At 44.2% G+C, this 17,838-nt stretch overlaps 1 protein-coding gene across 4 annotated transcripts in view; it reads right to left on the reverse strand.

The window, feature by feature from the left end:
• Positions 1 to 1,297: 1,297 nt before the first annotated feature.
• Positions 1,298 to 17,838, reverse strand: part of LOC143292088 (uncharacterized) — a 39,347-nt gene continuing 22,806 nt past the window's right edge. The window contains exons 6-14 of one of the 4 annotated variants that reach the window (XM_076602265.1): positions 15,946 to 16,113; positions 14,776 to 14,844; positions 13,976 to 14,433; positions 12,961 to 13,116; positions 12,052 to 12,195; positions 11,299 to 11,377; positions 10,393 to 10,472; positions 8,071 to 8,145; positions 1,298 to 1,541 (exon numbers count right to left, since the gene is read on the reverse strand). In XM_076602265.1, the coding sequence (XP_076458380.1) occupies positions 1,446 to 1,541; positions 8,071 to 8,145; positions 10,393 to 10,472; positions 11,299 to 11,377; positions 12,052 to 12,195; positions 12,961 to 13,116; positions 13,976 to 14,433; positions 14,776 to 14,844; positions 15,946 to 16,113 (1,325 nt within the window). In that variant the 3' untranslated portion in view covers positions 1,298 to 1,445. Of the gene's footprint in view, positions 1,542 to 8,070; positions 8,146 to 10,392; positions 10,476 to 11,298; positions 11,378 to 12,051; positions 12,196 to 12,960; positions 13,117 to 13,975; positions 14,434 to 14,775; positions 14,845 to 15,945; positions 16,114 to 17,838 lie in introns of all 4 variants that reach the window. The other 3 variants (XM_076602264.1, XM_076602267.1, XM_076602266.1) reach the window with 3 other exon arrangements.

Consider the following 17,838-nt stretch of genomic DNA (forward strand, 5'->3'; position numbering starts at 1 on the left):
GCATGCACACCCCCGAAAACGGAGTATGGCTGCCTACATGGCGGGGCAAATAAACAAAAACGGTCATACACGTAAAATGTTACATGTCTGTCTGAGTGTGAAGGTGTGCGTGCCTGAAATCTGATTGAATGACACAGGAAACGAATGATGAGCGCCCAGTGGCAGCCGTCAGTCGGCTCTACCCAGGTAGGCAGCCTGTTGTGCAAATGACCCCGTGTTTGTAAAGCACTTAGAGCTTGGTCTCTGACCGAGGATAGGCGCAATGTAAGTATCCACATCAATCAATCAAAACAAAGCATTGATCAGGACTTGAGTGTCAGTTTCAAGGAGGTGTCAAAGTGTGAGGACTCATCCATATTCGCTACACCATATCTGCTATGAAACAAATAGATAAGCAAACAAACAACAGCAACAGCAATAAACAAAAACCACAACAAAAATAAAGAAGTAAACAAAAAACAACAGTATCAGTATCAGTAGCTCAAGGAGGCGTTACTGCGTTCGGTCAAATCCATATGCGCTACACCACATATGCCAAGCAGATCAGGCTCCTGACCAGCAGCGTAACCCAACGCGCTTAGTCAGGCCTTGACAAGTAAAATAAATAAATAAATAAAGTAAAAAAATAATAATAAATAACAATAAAAATAAATAAATGAAATAGAATAAATAAAGTAAAAATAACAACAATAAATAAATAAATAAATGAATTAAAAAAAAAATATAACAACAACCAACAACGGTTGCCTGACCAACGTTAAACCCATTGTGCTGTTCGGGTCTTGAGAGTCTACTCTAGTTTTGTACAAAGGAAAAAAAAAGGGAAATAAATGGATGAACTGATCAAACTAAAACAATCAAAAGTACGTGAGTTCATCAAAATACAACATAATGAAAGATACTTCAGAAGGCGAATGAGTGGAATGAAAGAAGAATGAACGTATTTTGAACGAGAGATGGTGACAGGGAGTTAATGAACACTTGTGGTTGGTGAGAACATCATTTGGATGTTTCACGTTCTCTCTCTCTCTCTCTCTCTGTCTGTCTGTCTGTCTGTCTGTGTGTCTGTGTCTGTGTGCGTGCGTGCGTGCGTGTATGTGTATAAAGTTTTAAAATCAAGAGAAAGAAACGTGACCTGTGTCAAATTTCAACACACACACACACACACACACACACACACACACACACAAACACACACAAACACACACAGAATCTCTCTCGCACACACAGAGTCTCTCTCTCTCTCTCTCTCTCTCTCTCTCTCACACACACACACACACACACACACACACACACACGCACGCACGCACTCACACACACAATCTCGCTGATAACCCCCCGCAACACCAACAATAACAAGAGCAACAGCAGCGGTTACAACAACAATGACAGAGTGAAGACACGGGAGGAAGACAACAGCCGATGTTTTAACCAGCAGCAGCATTTCAGTTCGCAGCCGTCGAGGAGCGAGAGGGGAGGGAGGGGGTTTCACTCAGGTCCTCATCCTTAGCCCGCTGGACACGAACCGACATTCGTCTATGCTGCAACAGAGAAAATGAAAAGAAACGAAAAGGTTATTACATTGCCATTCGATAAGCAAGCCAAGAAACAAACACAACAACGACAACAGCAGCAGCAGCAGCAACAACAACAAAACAAAACAAACAAAACAACAACAACAACAACAAAACGAAGATAGTATTGACTGTTTATTATACTGTTGATAGCGGTGGCTGTTTATATCGTTTAATGTTAAAGTCATTAAAGTTCATACAGAATACAATACTTCGAATAAAAGTCGGTGTGTTGTGCTGCGCTGTGCTGCGCTGTGCTGCACTGCACTGCGTTGCGTTGCGTTACGTTACGTTGCGTTGCCACAACAGATTTCTTCTCTGTGTGAATTTCAGAGCTTGCTTTCATCGGAAAGAGCACATCGCTAGAGTGAAAGATATTTGTATTTGTATTTGTATTTCTTTTTGTCACAACAGATTTCTCTGCGTGAAATTCGGGCTGCTCTCCCCAGGGACAGCGCGTCGCTACACTGCAGCGCCAACCATTTTTTTGTATTTTTCCTGCGTGCACTTTTATTTGTTTTTCCTGTCGAAGTGGATTTTTCTACAGAATTTTGCCAGGAACAACCCTTTTGTTTCCGTGGGACCTCGGTTTATCGTCTCATCCGAATGACTAGCGTCCAGACCACCACTCAAGGTCTAGTGGAGGGGGAGAAAATATCGGCTGCTGAGCCGTGATTCGAACCAGCGCGCTCAGAGTCTCTCGCTTCCTAGGCGGACGCGTTACCTCTAGGCCATATATCTTGAATAGATCGTCTGAACTTCATCTCGTAATTCATCTCGCCCAGTCCTTTCCGCCCCACAACTTCCCCATAGCCCTTGTCGCTGCTGATCTTGGCGTTGAAGTCACCCATGACAATGGCAATGTTGCGTATTGGGCGGTCCTGCACGATAGTCAGCAATCTGCTGTTGAAGTCCTCCTTGTCCTCCTCGTCACTGTCGTTCATTGGGGCGTAGAACTGGAGGGCGTCCTTGTTGATCCTTCACATTCTTGGTACTGAAGGAGGCTGTGATGATCCGTGGGCCGTGGACTTCCCACCCAATGCACGCGACTGTCATGGTATGTGGTGCATCTTCTTCAACGTGCCTGAGGTGGGTTGCATGAGCGCACTTTTTTTCTTTTTTTTTTTTTTGCTGCCCCATCATCTGCACCGTTTCAGTAACATTACTCCCACGCCGCTCATTTAGATTCCCCCATACACGGCCACACCCGGATTCGTCCGTCACAGTTCCAGCGTCGGCAGTCCGCAGAGAACCATCGATGTTAGGTCGCCAGGAGGCCACACACCAGAGGAGACCCTGCACTACTGCTGAGTCACTTCGGTGGTGTTCAGTGATGCCTGTTCTGATTCAACGTACTTAGGACATCACCTACTAAGCTCCCTACTAACGACAGTAATGGGTTAGTCGCGGAGCCAAACTGAGTGTCCCTCCCAGAGTGGAGACCGCCACCACGTCTCTCAAACAATAGCCCCCCCCCCCCCCCCCCCCCCATAAATCTGCCGACACTGAAGACATTGACAGGAATCACCCCAAGCACAGGTGGAAGGGGTATCGAAACTGAGGTCACCATGAGAGCAGGGCATGAAAGGCCACAGACTTTGAGACTGTTTGTTTTTGTTTAAAAAAAAAAAATATATCGATGATGATGAAATACGATGACGATGTTGCTATGGCGGTCCATTTAGGTTTGGGACTACGTGACAAGGCTGCAGTATTCTACGCTTCCTGTCATAATGACATCCTGGCGTTAACCAGGCCCGAGAGATACAGACACATGCAGTGTTGGTCAGGTAATTAGAGCAATACACCCAAAGACGCATCCTTGAAGTGGATGACACTCGACTATGTAGTCCCAGTCTCCCCGTTTAAGCCCACAGCACACTCAACTCTGGGTAGGAGCCGACCACCGGCCGAAAAACCCACCTCCGCTGGGATTCGAACCCGCGTCCTCCCAGCCGTCAGTCCGCGACGCTAAACACTTCGCCACGGCGGTCATGAGCGAACTTTACAGCGCTTAATTTGGTTATCGTTAAGAATGTTCCTGACTCCACGGTAAATCAAATACACTTAGGAACATTCTTAACTCTACGCCAACTTCGCACAGCAAAGAGCGTCTCGTGCAACGCGGTCCTGGAAAACGGCAGCGACTCCTGTGGCAAGCCAAGCCTCATCTGACTGGACCATGCCATCCTTAGCAGCTGATTCCGAGGATGGCGAGGTTGTAGTTCCTCATCTAGAGACAGGCACTTGCGTGTTTTTTTTGTTTTGTTCTTTGTTGTTTTGTTTTTTTCCAGTTTCGAACATGGTGTGCAAGTTCCATGCTGTAGTGGTGAGGGTGGCCCTGGTGGAGACGATGGATGGTCGTTGGCACGGCAGCTTCCAGTCCTGGCTATCACTCACTGCTTTGTGTCATACAACTTCCAACTGGAGATACATCCTCCACCTGTCCCAGAATATCTGTCGACATTTTCATTGCGTTTTTGTAGCAGTGTTGTTGTTGTTGTTGTTGTTTTTTCTACAGACAGGAGTCGCTAGCCCCTCGACCAACCCTCCTTCATCTGTATTCGGGTTTGGGGCCGGCATAGGCTGTCTTATCTCACAGACTTGTTAACGATTATTGTATATCAGTAAGTAAAAGGTTTGCTGTCAATATAGTGAGAATTTGCTGTTAGCCTGTATTGGGAATTTGCTGTAACAAGTTCAGTTTCAGTTTCAAAATTTCAACATACAAGCATACTCCATGATGTACATCTGAATGTTTACATTATGAAAGGTTTTTAAGCATTTTTATTTTTTTACTGTGCAATATCTTGAAACCATTGTAACAATGAATGACAGATGATAGAAACAGCAGCAGCAGCAGCAGCAACAACAACAACAGCAACAGCAACAGCAGCAACAACAACAACAACAGATGAACACATAAAACAGGTGAGTAAAAAGACATGTTCTATTCTGTATGATTATAACATTCAGGCAAAATGTTTACAAAAAAGTAATGTTAACAACATATTTTCGCCACTTTTGTTCGAAATCACAACCTATAGACGAAACCTGGCATGAACTATATATGTGATCTTTCTCCGGAAATATATCCTTAACAGTTATTCTCCATCAAATTTCACGACTGTCACGACATCCTAATCACATGATAATCGACTTAAACGTTAAAATCATAAACTTATATGACAGTTTCTGTTTCAGTTTCGCTTTTAAGAAGGCTTCGAAACCTGTGTACTGATCGATATACGCTACACAAAAGATGCCTGACATGTGCATAAACCCAACGCGCCGATTAGGCCTACCATCTCTCTCTCTCTCTCTCTCTCTCTCTCTCTCTCTCTCTCTCTCTCACACACACACACACACACACACACACACACACACAAACACACACACAGAGACACACAGACACACACACACACAATCACACACAGAGACACAGACACAGACACAGACACACACACACACACACACACACACACACACACACACACACACACACACACATTCGAACATTACGGACAGACCAGGACAAAAAAGTTCTCATCACGGGAGACTTCAATGCACACTCGCCATTTTGGGAGAAAGACTGCCAGTCGATCACTAGCAATCGTTTTATTGAAAACATTGTAGATACTTCTTTATACCTACTTAACGATGGCAGAAAAACACGGACACCAGACAATCCAAGTCATAGAGCAACTGCCATAGATCTCACTTTAATCTCACCAGATCTGGCACCAATATGTGACTGGAATACACTGGATGACACTCTTAATAGTGATCATTTGCTTATTATAATAAGACTTGAATCTAAATTGCCTCAGTCAATAGATCCAAACGAGGATAACATCCCAAAATATAATTACCGACATGCGAACTGGGATAAATTCACAAGTTTTATTTTCATCATTTCAAATTAGCAACATAAACGATACAGACGTCAACAGTTTATATTCGACATTTACAAATGTAGTCATCACCGCTGCAAATGAATCTATACCCAAGTACAAATCGGTTAAAGATCATAAGCACTCTGGTAATATCTGGTGGAATGAGGCTTGTGAAGCTGCAAAGAAAGAAAAGAAGTCAAAATTCAAAATATACTTTAAAGTACAATCCCTCCCAAATCATTTAGAGATGAAAAAGGCTAAAAATAAAGCAAACAGTGTTAACGCACAAGCGAAAAGGCAGTACTGGTCGTCTTTCTGCACAAATGAAGTTTTCAATCACAAAGATATGCAAAAGGTATGGGAAAAACTAAAAGCAATGAAAAATGGAATATATTTACCACAATGCCCAATTAAACTGGACCATACAGATCTACCTTCAAATATTGAAAAGGCAGAGGTTTTTGCTGACATGTTTGGTAATCATAGTAGAAACACTGGTTTGTCAGAAGAAAATAGAAAGTTCAGAGAAAGCCAAGAGAAAAATGAAATATACCAAGATTCAGAGAGCGTAAATCACCTATATATAAATAGTGAAATAACACCAGATGAAATAAAGGAATGTCTCTCAAATCTCGGCAGCAAAAAAACAGCAGTTGGTTTAGACGGAATTTCAAACGAAATGTTGAGACATTTGCCTGGAAATTTGACTGATTTCTTACACTTAATTTTAAAGAAATGTTGGTCTGATGGTGACATTCCTCTTGCATGGAAACAATCAACTGTTGTCCCAATACACAAACAAGGCAAACGCAGAACAGATAAAAACAGTTATCGATCAATTGCCTTAACATCGCATGTATGCAAACTAATGGAAAAAAAATTGTTCTAAAAAGACTTTTTCATTACTGTGAGAAGCATAATGTAATTCCTATAAACCAAGCTGGCTTTAGAAAAGGTAGATCCTCCACAGAACATCTAGTCAAACTGACTACACAGGTAAAGCAACAGTTTGCAAGGCGAAAAAAACCGGGGAGGGGGCGGGGGGTTGGGTGGGGAATCATTCCGGGGGGTAAAGGCAAACACGAACTGTAACAGACTCACAGCCACAGAGCTGTCACTGGGAATGCAGTGTTAACACAGGCAGGACAGGACAGTCTATATTTCTTGTAAACTACCACCTCTTCTCCTGGATACATGTAAGACCACAACAAACAAAGCTTTAAGCCTGATGGTTTAAGTTGCGTGCAGACGTTACGCAAGGTTCACCAAAAAAAACAGTTAAGGACCACTCAGATACTTGCATAGTTTTCTTTTTGTTGTTGTTGTTGTTGTTGTTGCGGTCATGAAGAAATGATACTTAACCCTTTGACTGCCATGCACAAAAAGAGCAGAAAGTAATGTTTCAAGTCATAAAACAACATCCAGAACAATCAGCCAACAAGAGAGAAAATGGACAGGAGATATATACCGCTCTAAATCAACTGTGTGAAATTTCAGCCTTCCACAGTTACTTCCCTTCTTTTGATGTCATCGGTGACCCAGATTTCTACGGTCACGGCAGCCAAGGAGTTAATGTTCGACAAACAGCTGCGCGTGCAGCCAATGAAAAATGAGCACCGCCCATAAACCAAGAGGTGCTTTCTTGCATGTGCACTTCCATCTTTTTTTTTCTTTCTTTCTTTCTTTTTTTTTAACCAGTGAAAACCACAGCTTTTGTTCATAAAACCGCAGAGTAACTGCAACATTTTGGGCCAAAACATAGTTTTTTTCAAAAGCATTTTAGAAGTTGTTTATGTTGCACGTGTGTATGAACAGCCTTTATTTTTTTTAAAATATCTTTATTTATTTTATTATTATTATCATTATTATTATTTTGGTATTTAAAGAGACTTCCGTGTATGTAAAGCGCTCAGAGGTCAATGGTAGACTATGTATGTAACCTGCAAAGTTCAAAATCATCTCCTGATTTTTAACATTTCATGAATAATTGTAGACCTGCTTTTATGAAGTGGTCCTTGACTGTTTTTTTTTTTTGTGTGCTAAGTCTGCATGCCATTATGGTACGTTATGTCTGTAGAAGAAGCGTACAGAAAATAAGTCCAGAACTGTAAATAAATAGATAAATAAATAAAATAAAGGAAGAAGAAAAGAAAACACATTTAAAACTGATGGCTATTCCATATGGGTAAGCCATTCAAAGGAAGTACAAGAAACTACATGTTAACACAGACTTTCAGAAATTGGGGGTGGGTTATTCTTCAGGAGAGATATTAGTAGTTGATGACACACACACACACACACACACACACACACACACACACATATATATATATATATATATGATGTGGAACGTTAGAAATTATGGTTATATTACTCAGCGGCAGTGCAAAAGGTTACAAGTGTTAATCCAGAACTGTACAAAAGCCCCTCACACCATTTTTTTTTTTTTTTTTACATGGCGGTTACGATCAGAAATGTACCCCCCCAAAAACCCTGAAAGCCTTCAACCCAGGAAGAACACCTTTACACAGGCAAGGAAGGACAAAGCAACCCAGCATACACGTGAGACACGTTATTTTTCGCTGAGGGAGGATGCTTACCATACTGGAACTGCCCTTTCGTTTCGATCTGTGTTGCGCCCTGCTCTTTCTAGACCTTCGGATCTGAACATCCTGCTGTATGGGGAGGGTACGGAGGGAAAACATACCGTTAACAATGAACAATGTGTGCGTGTGGCAAGGGAAAAAACCCCAATGACCTCGTTACTATTATCGTTATTATTATTATTGTTATTGTATTATCGTAATCATCATAATCATCATTGTTAGTTTCAGCAGCAAAAAACAAACAAACAAACAAACAAACAAACAAAAAACTCCCCAAAAACATCACTTATACGTGTATACTTCACGAATTAATCACAAAACTGGAGAATCGCAAGAAGAAGAAGAAGAAGCAGAAGAAGAAAAAGAACAAGAAGAAGAACAAGAGGAAAACAAACAAACAAACAAACAAGAAAAAAGATAGTTCTGCACTGTAGCGACACTCCTAACGGGGAGAGCAGCCCAACTTTCACACAGAAATCTGCTGTGACAAAAATACAGTATCATACAACATGATTTCATTATTTCCTAAAAAATAAGACTACGGCTTGAAATATATGAATTTGCCACCATCTCTAGTGAAAATATGACCATTTCCCAGCATCTAGCATGGCAGTCATGACATGCCTTTGGTCACAAAAGTCATCAACTGATAATTCATCTCGTTGTAAAGCAACATGTAGTGACATGTTTCAGCATGTGTGGCAGCAAATGCACCTGGTATGTAGATTTCATATGGAGTAAGATTAAGCCAGTACGAAAAGTACAAAATTGGCAAACATATAGACAAACAAACAAACAGAAATCAATGAATTCTAAAAAGATTAAAAGTTTAAGGTCTGGAAGCGTATTTGTTTTACCATCGCATTAGGGTTTCATTTAACGGATTTTTCCACCCAGGGAAAACCCTGTTGTTGCTGTGTGTTCTTTTACGTTCGATAACTACATACTTCATATAAGATCTCGGTTTATTGTCTCATCCAAAAGACTAGTATCCAGACCATCTATCAAGGTCAAGTGGATGGGGTATGTGTGTGTGTGTGGGGGGGGGGGGGGGGGGGGGCGGGGGGTGAGGGGGGAAGGGAGGGGGGGGGCGGCGGTCAATATAAGAGACTTGAATCTGTGGACACTCGTCTTCCTGGTCGAGCGCATTACCACAAGGCTACCGCTCAACACGACAGATATAGGTATGAATGTATGATAGTCAATCGTATCCGACTGTGACCATCAGAACAGCAGAGGAGGCAACTGCTGTCCCGACTATCTGGCCTAGAATTTGATTGTAGTGGAGAGCGTCTTGCCCAAGTTACATCCCCGCTCTCTCGGCCAAGAGGGTTTTAGGACAGTCGGCGTTGGGACGGTACCCAAAGGCCAACCAGCCCACAAGGCTGCAGCACTGAGAGCCAGTGCAATGTTGCCTCCTAGTTTGAGAGTCTCATGGTCCTCCACAAAAGACTAAGCTGTAAATGATTTCCTATTACAACGGAGAAACCATTGATCATGCAGCTCTCACTTTGCTGTTGGCCCAACTGTAAACGTATGTCAATCTGTAATTTAATAACTCTCTCCATACGAACGGCGAAAGAGACGACGTTAACAGCGTTTCACCCCAATTACCACCATCAAAATATTACAAGCGGAGGGCTCTTATACTGAAGAGGTGAATGTTGACAAAAAAAAAAAAAAACACCCACAATTCTGAGGACGGAAGCTAAAGGTTGGGTCATTGAGACACCCATTGGACATCCGAGGGGTTTGTGTAGAGGAGAAGAGAGGACTGACTGAGTGAGTTGAACTGAGTGTTGGGCTAGAGTAGGTCTGCGTAAAAAAAGAAAACAAAACGAAAGGAAATAAAATGGAAAGTCGGGTAAAATTATGATGATAAGGATGATGACATTGCTGTTGTTTCTGGTGGCAGTCGTCATCGTTGTTTGATGTTGTTGTTGTTGTTGTTGTTGATGATGACGATAATGATGATGATGGTGATGATGATGATGATGATGGTGATGTTGTTGTTGATGATGATGATGGTGATGATGTTGTTGTTGATGATGATAAGGATGATGACATTGCTGTTGTTTCTGGTAGCAGTCGTCATCGTTGTTTGATGTTGTTGTTGTTGATGATGACGATAATGATGATGGTGATGATGATGATGATGATGGTGATGATGTTGTTGTTGTTGATGATGATGATGATGATGATGATGGCCTAGCTTAGGTTTGTGAAAAAAAACATTACAAGCGAACCAAAACCAAAACCAAAACCAGAAACCAAAATGCAGGTGGACGAATATGGGTCGCCCTAAACTGAACTCACCAATGAAGATCCTCTTTCATCGCACACTGCTCCGCTGTCTCGGTCACTGATGGGGTGGACAGAGGTCAGGTTACACGAACCTGCTGACCACAACAAAAGGTCAGTGTAAGAAAACAGCTCTTCCAGTTGTGACATTTACAGAAAATTCTCTGTGTGTGTGTGTGTGTGTGTGTGTGTGTGTGTGTGTGTGTGTGTGTGTGTGTGTGTGTGTGTGTGTGTGTGTGCGTGCGTGCGTGTGTATGTGTGTGTGTGAGTGTGTGTGTGTGCGTGCGTGCGTGCGTGTGTGTGTGTGTGAGTGTGTGTGTTTTTGCGTGCACGCTCGTGCGTGTGTATGTATGTTATGTATGTTGTGTATGTGTGTGAGTGCTATTTGTCGGTATGTGTGAGCGAGAGTGCCTGCATGTGTGCGTACACGCGATTGCGTGCGTGTATTCCCCAGTGTATGTATGAGTGCGCGCGCGCGCGCGCGCGCGTGTGTGTGTGTGTGTGTGTGTGAGAGAGAGAGTGTGTGAGAGAGAGAGAGAGAGTAAGGCAGACAGAGACAGAGAGAGAATGTGTATGTGCGATTGTGTGTCTTTGTGTGTGCGTACATGTCTTTGGATGTGTGTGCGCACATGTCTATGTGTTGCATGAGTCTGTGTGCGTGTGTGGGCATAGGTGTGTGTTACATGTTAGTATCTTACACCTCTGTGTGCTACAAGTACGTGCGTGCACAGAATTTTTTTTTTTATGCGCGCGCTAACGTGTGTGTGTGTGTGCGTGTGTGTGTGTGTGTGTGTGTGTGTGTGTGTGTGTGTGTGTGTGTGTGTGTGTGTGTGTGTGTGTGTGTGTGTGTGTGTGTGTGTGTGTGTGTGTGTTTGTGCGTGCGTGCGTGCGAGTGTGTGTGTGTGTGTGTGTTTGACTGACCCAGACTGGAGGAACTGGTGCTGAGCGGGTCGCTTCTCGTGGACATGTTGGACAGACGGCTGTACACCGTGGGCCCCTTCTGTATGTGATACACACACACACACACACACACACACACACACACACACACACACACACACACACACACATACATGTACATACAGACATAGAGGATATCATCATCATCATCATCATCATCATCATCATTACCACTACCACCCCGACCCCCACCACCACCACACCCATTCATCCAGTTACCCGGCCTTATATATATGAGTCGGAAGGAGAGAAAGAGAGAGAACGAGAGAGAGGGAGAGGGGGGGAGAGAGAGGGAGAGAGAATGAGAGACAGAGAACGAGAGAGAGAGAGAGAGAGAGAGTGGGGGGGGAGAGAGGCAGAGAGAGAGAAAAGGGAGAGAGGGAGAGAGATAGAGAGAGAGAGAACGAGAGAGAGAGAGAGAGAGGTAAGCGATACAGATAGAGAGACAGAGTAAGAGACAGTAAGAGAGACAGACAGACAGTCAGACAGACGGAGAGACAGACAGAAAAACAACAACGTAAAAACCCAACAACAAACATTAACAACAACAACAACAACAAAAAACACACAGACACACCCACACACCACTACCATTACTACCACCGCCGCCACTGCCACTGCCATCACTACAACCACCACCACCACCACCACCACAACAACAACAAAAACCCCCCAACAAAAACAAACAAACAAAACAACAGCAGGGATTTGAACCTTCTGCCCCTTGCCCAGTAGCACCAGGTTGGTATCACTGCTGGAGCGGTTGCGCCGCGTCGGTTTAATTTTCTGGAAGAAGTTGGACATCTTCTCTTGCAGGGACTTGCTCCTTTTGGTCTTGTGTCGCAAAACTGTAGCATCCTGCACGACCCAGATTGATGAGAGGGAATCTGAGATGAACTAATCCAAGTGTCAAAAATTTGTGTGGAATTTTTAAAAAATCATTTCATTTCTTGGCCAAATCCTAGATTCATAAGTGTAAAAATCTGCCTTATTTGATCCCTCTTGCAACACTTCTAGCTCATAATTATATCTAAAACAGAAATGCGTACAGCACTGTTATATTTCAGACAAACAAAATTCTCTGGCAACTAAAAAAACAAAAAACAAAAACAAAAAAGCTCACAGAAAATCCCTAACACCAGGTACTTCGTTTTGAGTGCTTGTGTCAGTTATCAAAAGCATGTGTGCGTGCGTGTGTGTGTGTGTGTGTGTGTGTGTGTGTGTGTGTGTTGAAGTCTACCAATGGAATCATAGGATCAATACAACTTTGAATTATGAAAAAAAAAGTTATCAAAAGCGAAAAACACATTCTAAAAAATAAGTAATTATATATTTTGTCATGCATATCATTGGCATTGCACATTCATCTTAGATGTGGAATCTGGCAACTAGAGAGAGAGAGACAGACAGAGAGAGACAGAGACAGATACTGACAGAGACAGAAAGAGATACGGAGACAGAGAGAGAAATGGAGACAGGGAGAGAGAGACAGGCAGAAAGAGAGACGGAGAGAGAGAGAGAGAGAGAGAGAGAGAGAGAAACAGACAGTCAGAGACATAGAGAAACAGAACGAACGAACGAAATAGATAAACGAATAAAGAACCAAGTGCATCCTCTTCTCACCTCCTCAACCGTCGTGTCAACACCACCACCCACCACCACCACCACCCCACCCTTTGTGCGGTAACGAAGAAGAAAACCACCAGTAGCCGGTGACGACATTCGTCTGCACCCCCCTCCACCCGCAAGGAAAAAACGCTCCTCCGGAGATGTAGTCACCTTGGAAGAATAATAAAGAAAGATCAGTTTCAGTTTCAGTTTCAGTCTCTGAAGAAGGCGTCACTGCGTTCGGACAAATCCATGTACGCTAAACCACATCTGCTAGGCAGATGCCGCCTGACCAGCAACATAACCCAATGCGCTTACTCAGGCCTTGAAAGAATGTTCACGTTAGTCCCCTCTTCTTCTACGTCAAATTCACTGGTACTCTATCCAATACAAAGTGCAGAACAAAATTGATCGATATGATACGGATACTTATTCAGCGCCTGCCTTCGGTCAGAGGCCAAGTTCTAAAGCACTTTACAGACACCGAAGTCAATTTGCACAACAGGCTGCCTACCTGGGTATACATACAGCCGACGGATAGCTGCCTTTAGGCGCTCATCATTCGTTTCCAGTGTCATTTCACTCAGGCTTCAGTCAGACAGACATACACAGACACAGACACACACAGACACAGAGACACAGGCTCAAACACACACACACACGCGCGCGCGCGCGCGCGCGCAGGCAAGCACACTCGCACGCACGCACACACACACATTTTCATATATACATTAGAGTGGATTTTACAACGAAAGTTCACAAGGGACAACTCTCTTCTTGCCGAAGTGGGTCTCTTTTATTTATTTATTATCCCAACATCGACTGTCCTAAAAATCCTCTTGGCCGAGAGAGTGGGGCCGAGATGATCGGAACAGCAGTTGCCTCCTCTGCTATTCTGATAGTCATAGTCGGACACGACTGACTATCACACACACACACACACACACACACACACACACACACACACACACACACACACACACACACACACACACACACACACACGTACATATATCATTTCTAGCGCTACCTTTTCTTCTTGTTGTTCTCCTCCTCCACCACGAGAAGCCGTGGCTGTGGCTGTGACCATGGATGACGCCGAAGAGCTCCCTCTCTTCACCGGATCGGAATCTGGCAGTGGGGAATCTGGCGGGGATTCGGACAGCCTGGAAGAACCACCACCACCACCACCACTCCCACCCTCTCCCTCACCTTGGGCGCGGGAGTTTCTTGCCCGCTGCGTGTTGGAAGGGCGGGTTGAAGAAGGAGGAGGAGAAGGAGTGGGAGGTGAAGGGGAGGAGGGGCCGGGTGGGCAGGAGGAGGAGGAGGAAGGTGAGGGGCCGTGGGGGTTGGGGAGGGGCCTATCTGCGCGTGACTTTGTCGTCGTCGTCGTCGACAGTTTGGGTTGGAGCGGGGGAGGCTGTGATGAGCATGAGACAGTGGTGGTGGTTTCTGAGATCTCTTCCAGTTCCTCTGCGATTCTGTCTTCTGTTGTGGAAGACAAAGAGTTGAAACGATGTTGTGAAGGACAGAAAAAAATAGGAAAAGAAAAGATGCCAAACAAACAAGAACACACCAGAAACACCAACAACGCAAAAAATACCAACCGATACAAAACAACAACAGCAATACCCACCATCACCAATCACCTCCAAAACCAATAAACAAACAAAACAAAACAAGAACAACAACAAAAAAAAACACAAACAAACAAAAAACCCAACAACAATTAAACAAAGAAACAAACAAACAAAAATCAACACACGCACACTTTCACACAGAGCACAATTTCCAGTTTGGACACAACAACAACAACAACAAAAATCTGACCGGAGGGAGGTCTGGCATAGGGGGTCCTCACACACCCCTCAGAGAAGGACCGCTTCTTCATGCAGGCATCTGCAGGCACACAACAACAACAGTGTTGGTTAAACAAAGTCTCATAGATACACGCACGCGCGCGCGCGTGCACACACACACACACACAGGCACACGCACGCACGCACACACAGACACACACACACACACACACACACACACACACACACACACTCACACACACACACACACACACACACACACACACACACACAAATAGGAGTGCGCGCGTACACACTCACACATATTCACACAGACGTACATACATCCACACGTACACTCAGAGACAAACACGCACACGCAACAAAATACAATGCAATACAACACTATACTATACCATACCTTACCATGCCATACTATACTATACCATACTATACTATGTCTTACAACACAACACAACGCAGTACAATGCAATCCAACCCAACCCGAACCCATTAAGACACAATACATTTACAAGTCGCTCGCGCCGTTTCCCCCGTGAAGCCACAGAGCTAGAAATACGAGTATACCCCAGTGTATGTATGACAGTCAGCCATGTCCGACAATGACCATCGGTACAGCAAAGAAGGCAATCGCTGTCCCAGCAATCTGGGCTAGAATTTGATTTTAGTGGAGAGTGTCTTGCCCAGCTTACATCCCCACTCTCTCGGCCAAGAGGGGTTTAGGGACAGTCGGCGTTGGAATGGTTCCCAAAGGCCAACTAGTCCCTAAAGCTGCAGCACAATGACACAGTGCAATTTTGCCTTCTAGTTTGAGAGTCAGAGTCCTTTACAAAACACACACACACACACACACACACACACACACACACACACACACACACAAACCAACGAAGCTGTAAATGACTTCCCATTGTAATGGAGAAAGCAATGTTCATACAGCTCTCACTTTGCTTTTGGCCCAACTATAAGCTCATGTCAATCAGTGACATAAACTGAGCGTTGAGACGACAGACACTATGGACAACCCCACTCCATACACACACACACACACACACACACACACACACACACACACACACACACACACACACACACACTACACATTATAGCACAGGGCAGCACAAACAAAACTCAATCCAATCCAATCCAATCCAATCTAAAACAGTTCCAAGTCACTCACACTGTCTTCCCTTTTCCATGAAGGCGTCGTCGGAAGGCCCAGAGCTGGAGGACTCTGTGGACCATCTCTGGTCGTTGACGTAGCCGGGAGAGGAAGAGCCATGTCTTTTAGGAGGCAGCAAGATCTCTGGAACACTGATCCCGCTGTCGGCGGTACGTTTGCGTTGGCCTGCACACACACACACACACACACACACACACACACACACACACATATGCGCGCGTGCGCACGCACACACACACACGCACACACACACAAACGAACATACACATACACACACACACACACACACACACACGAACGTACACATACACACACACGCACACACATATATACAAGCATGCACATAATTATACACGCGCGCACACACACACATGGACACGCATACGCAGAAGCACACACGCACGCAGGCGGATGCAATTGATTATACCATAGAACGGAAGAAATATTTGCATCCTCATATTATATAAGACACGAAAAGAGATACAGGCATGTGCGTACACAATAGGGGTGATTCCACGAAATGACGTACACAATAGGGGTGATTCCACGAAATGACGTACACAATAGGGGTGATTCCACGAAATGACGTACACAATAGGGGTGATTCCACGAAATGACGTACACAATAGGGGTGATTCCACGAAATGACGTACACAATAGGGGTGATTCCACGAAATGACGTGCGCAAGCACACACACACACACACACACACACACACACACACACACACACACACACACACACACACACAGACGAACACAATACGAACAACATCATTACTACTACTAATACTTCGGTTACAGTTTTCCAAGGAGGCGTCACTGCGTTTGGACAAATCCATATACGCTACACTTCATCTACTGCGCAGATGCTTGGCAGCAGCATAACCCGACCAGCATTATAATGAGGCCTTGAGTGCATGCATATATGAATATTTCTGTTCCTATCAGGGTGAATTTCTTTAACTCACTCAGTACAGCCAGTCCTCTCTTCTCCTCTACACAGACCCGTCGGATGTTCAGTGGGTGTCTGAATGACCCAACCTTTAGCTTCTGTCGTCAGAACTGTGGTATACTTTGTCAACATTCACCTCTTCAGTATAAGAGCGTTCCGCTTGCAATATTTTGATGATGGTAATTGGGATGAAACACTGTTCACGTCGTCTCTTTCGCCGTTCGTATGGAGAGAGTTTAACAGAATTTTTGCCAGAGGACAACAACTTTTGCCGCCATGGGTTCTTTTCCAGTGTGCACAGGTGCGTGCTGCTACACGGGACCTCGGTTTCTGGTCTCATCATCCGAATGATGTTGACGCTCCAGTCAAACTTGGGAGGAAGGAGCGGGAGAGCGGGGAGTCGAACCCAGACCCTCATGGACATTGTATCGGTAGATAAGCGTCTTAACTCACTCAGTACGGCCAGTCCTCTCTTCTCCTCTACACAGACCCCTCGAATGTCCAGTGGGTGTCTGAATGACCCAACCTTTAGCTTCCGTCGTCAGAATTGTGGTATTCTTTGTCAACATTCACCTCTTCAGTATTAGAGCCTTCCTCTTGCAATATTTTGATGATGGTAATTGGAGTGAAACGCTGTTAACGTCGTCTCTTTCGCCGTTCGTATGGACAGAGTTAACCATTCTGCCACCTTTCGTCCTTCCGTCCTGCTACAACCACTAAACAGTGATGCTAATACAAATTGCAATAACAACAATGATAACAATAATAAAACTACTACTATTAATAGAACTGCAACAACACCAACAACTACTACTACTGCCACCACCACCACCACCACCACCAACAACAACAACAATAGCAACAATACTGTTACCACTACTACGACTACCACTGCTACTACCAAAGTAAACATATAATTATAACAACAACAACAAT

The sequence above is a fragment of the Babylonia areolata genome, chromosome 18 (assembly GCF_041734735.1).
Source record: "Babylonia areolata isolate BAREFJ2019XMU chromosome 18, ASM4173473v1, whole genome shotgun sequence".
Taxonomy (NCBI): domain Eukaryota; kingdom Metazoa; phylum Mollusca; class Gastropoda; order Neogastropoda; family Buccinidae; genus Babylonia; species Babylonia areolata.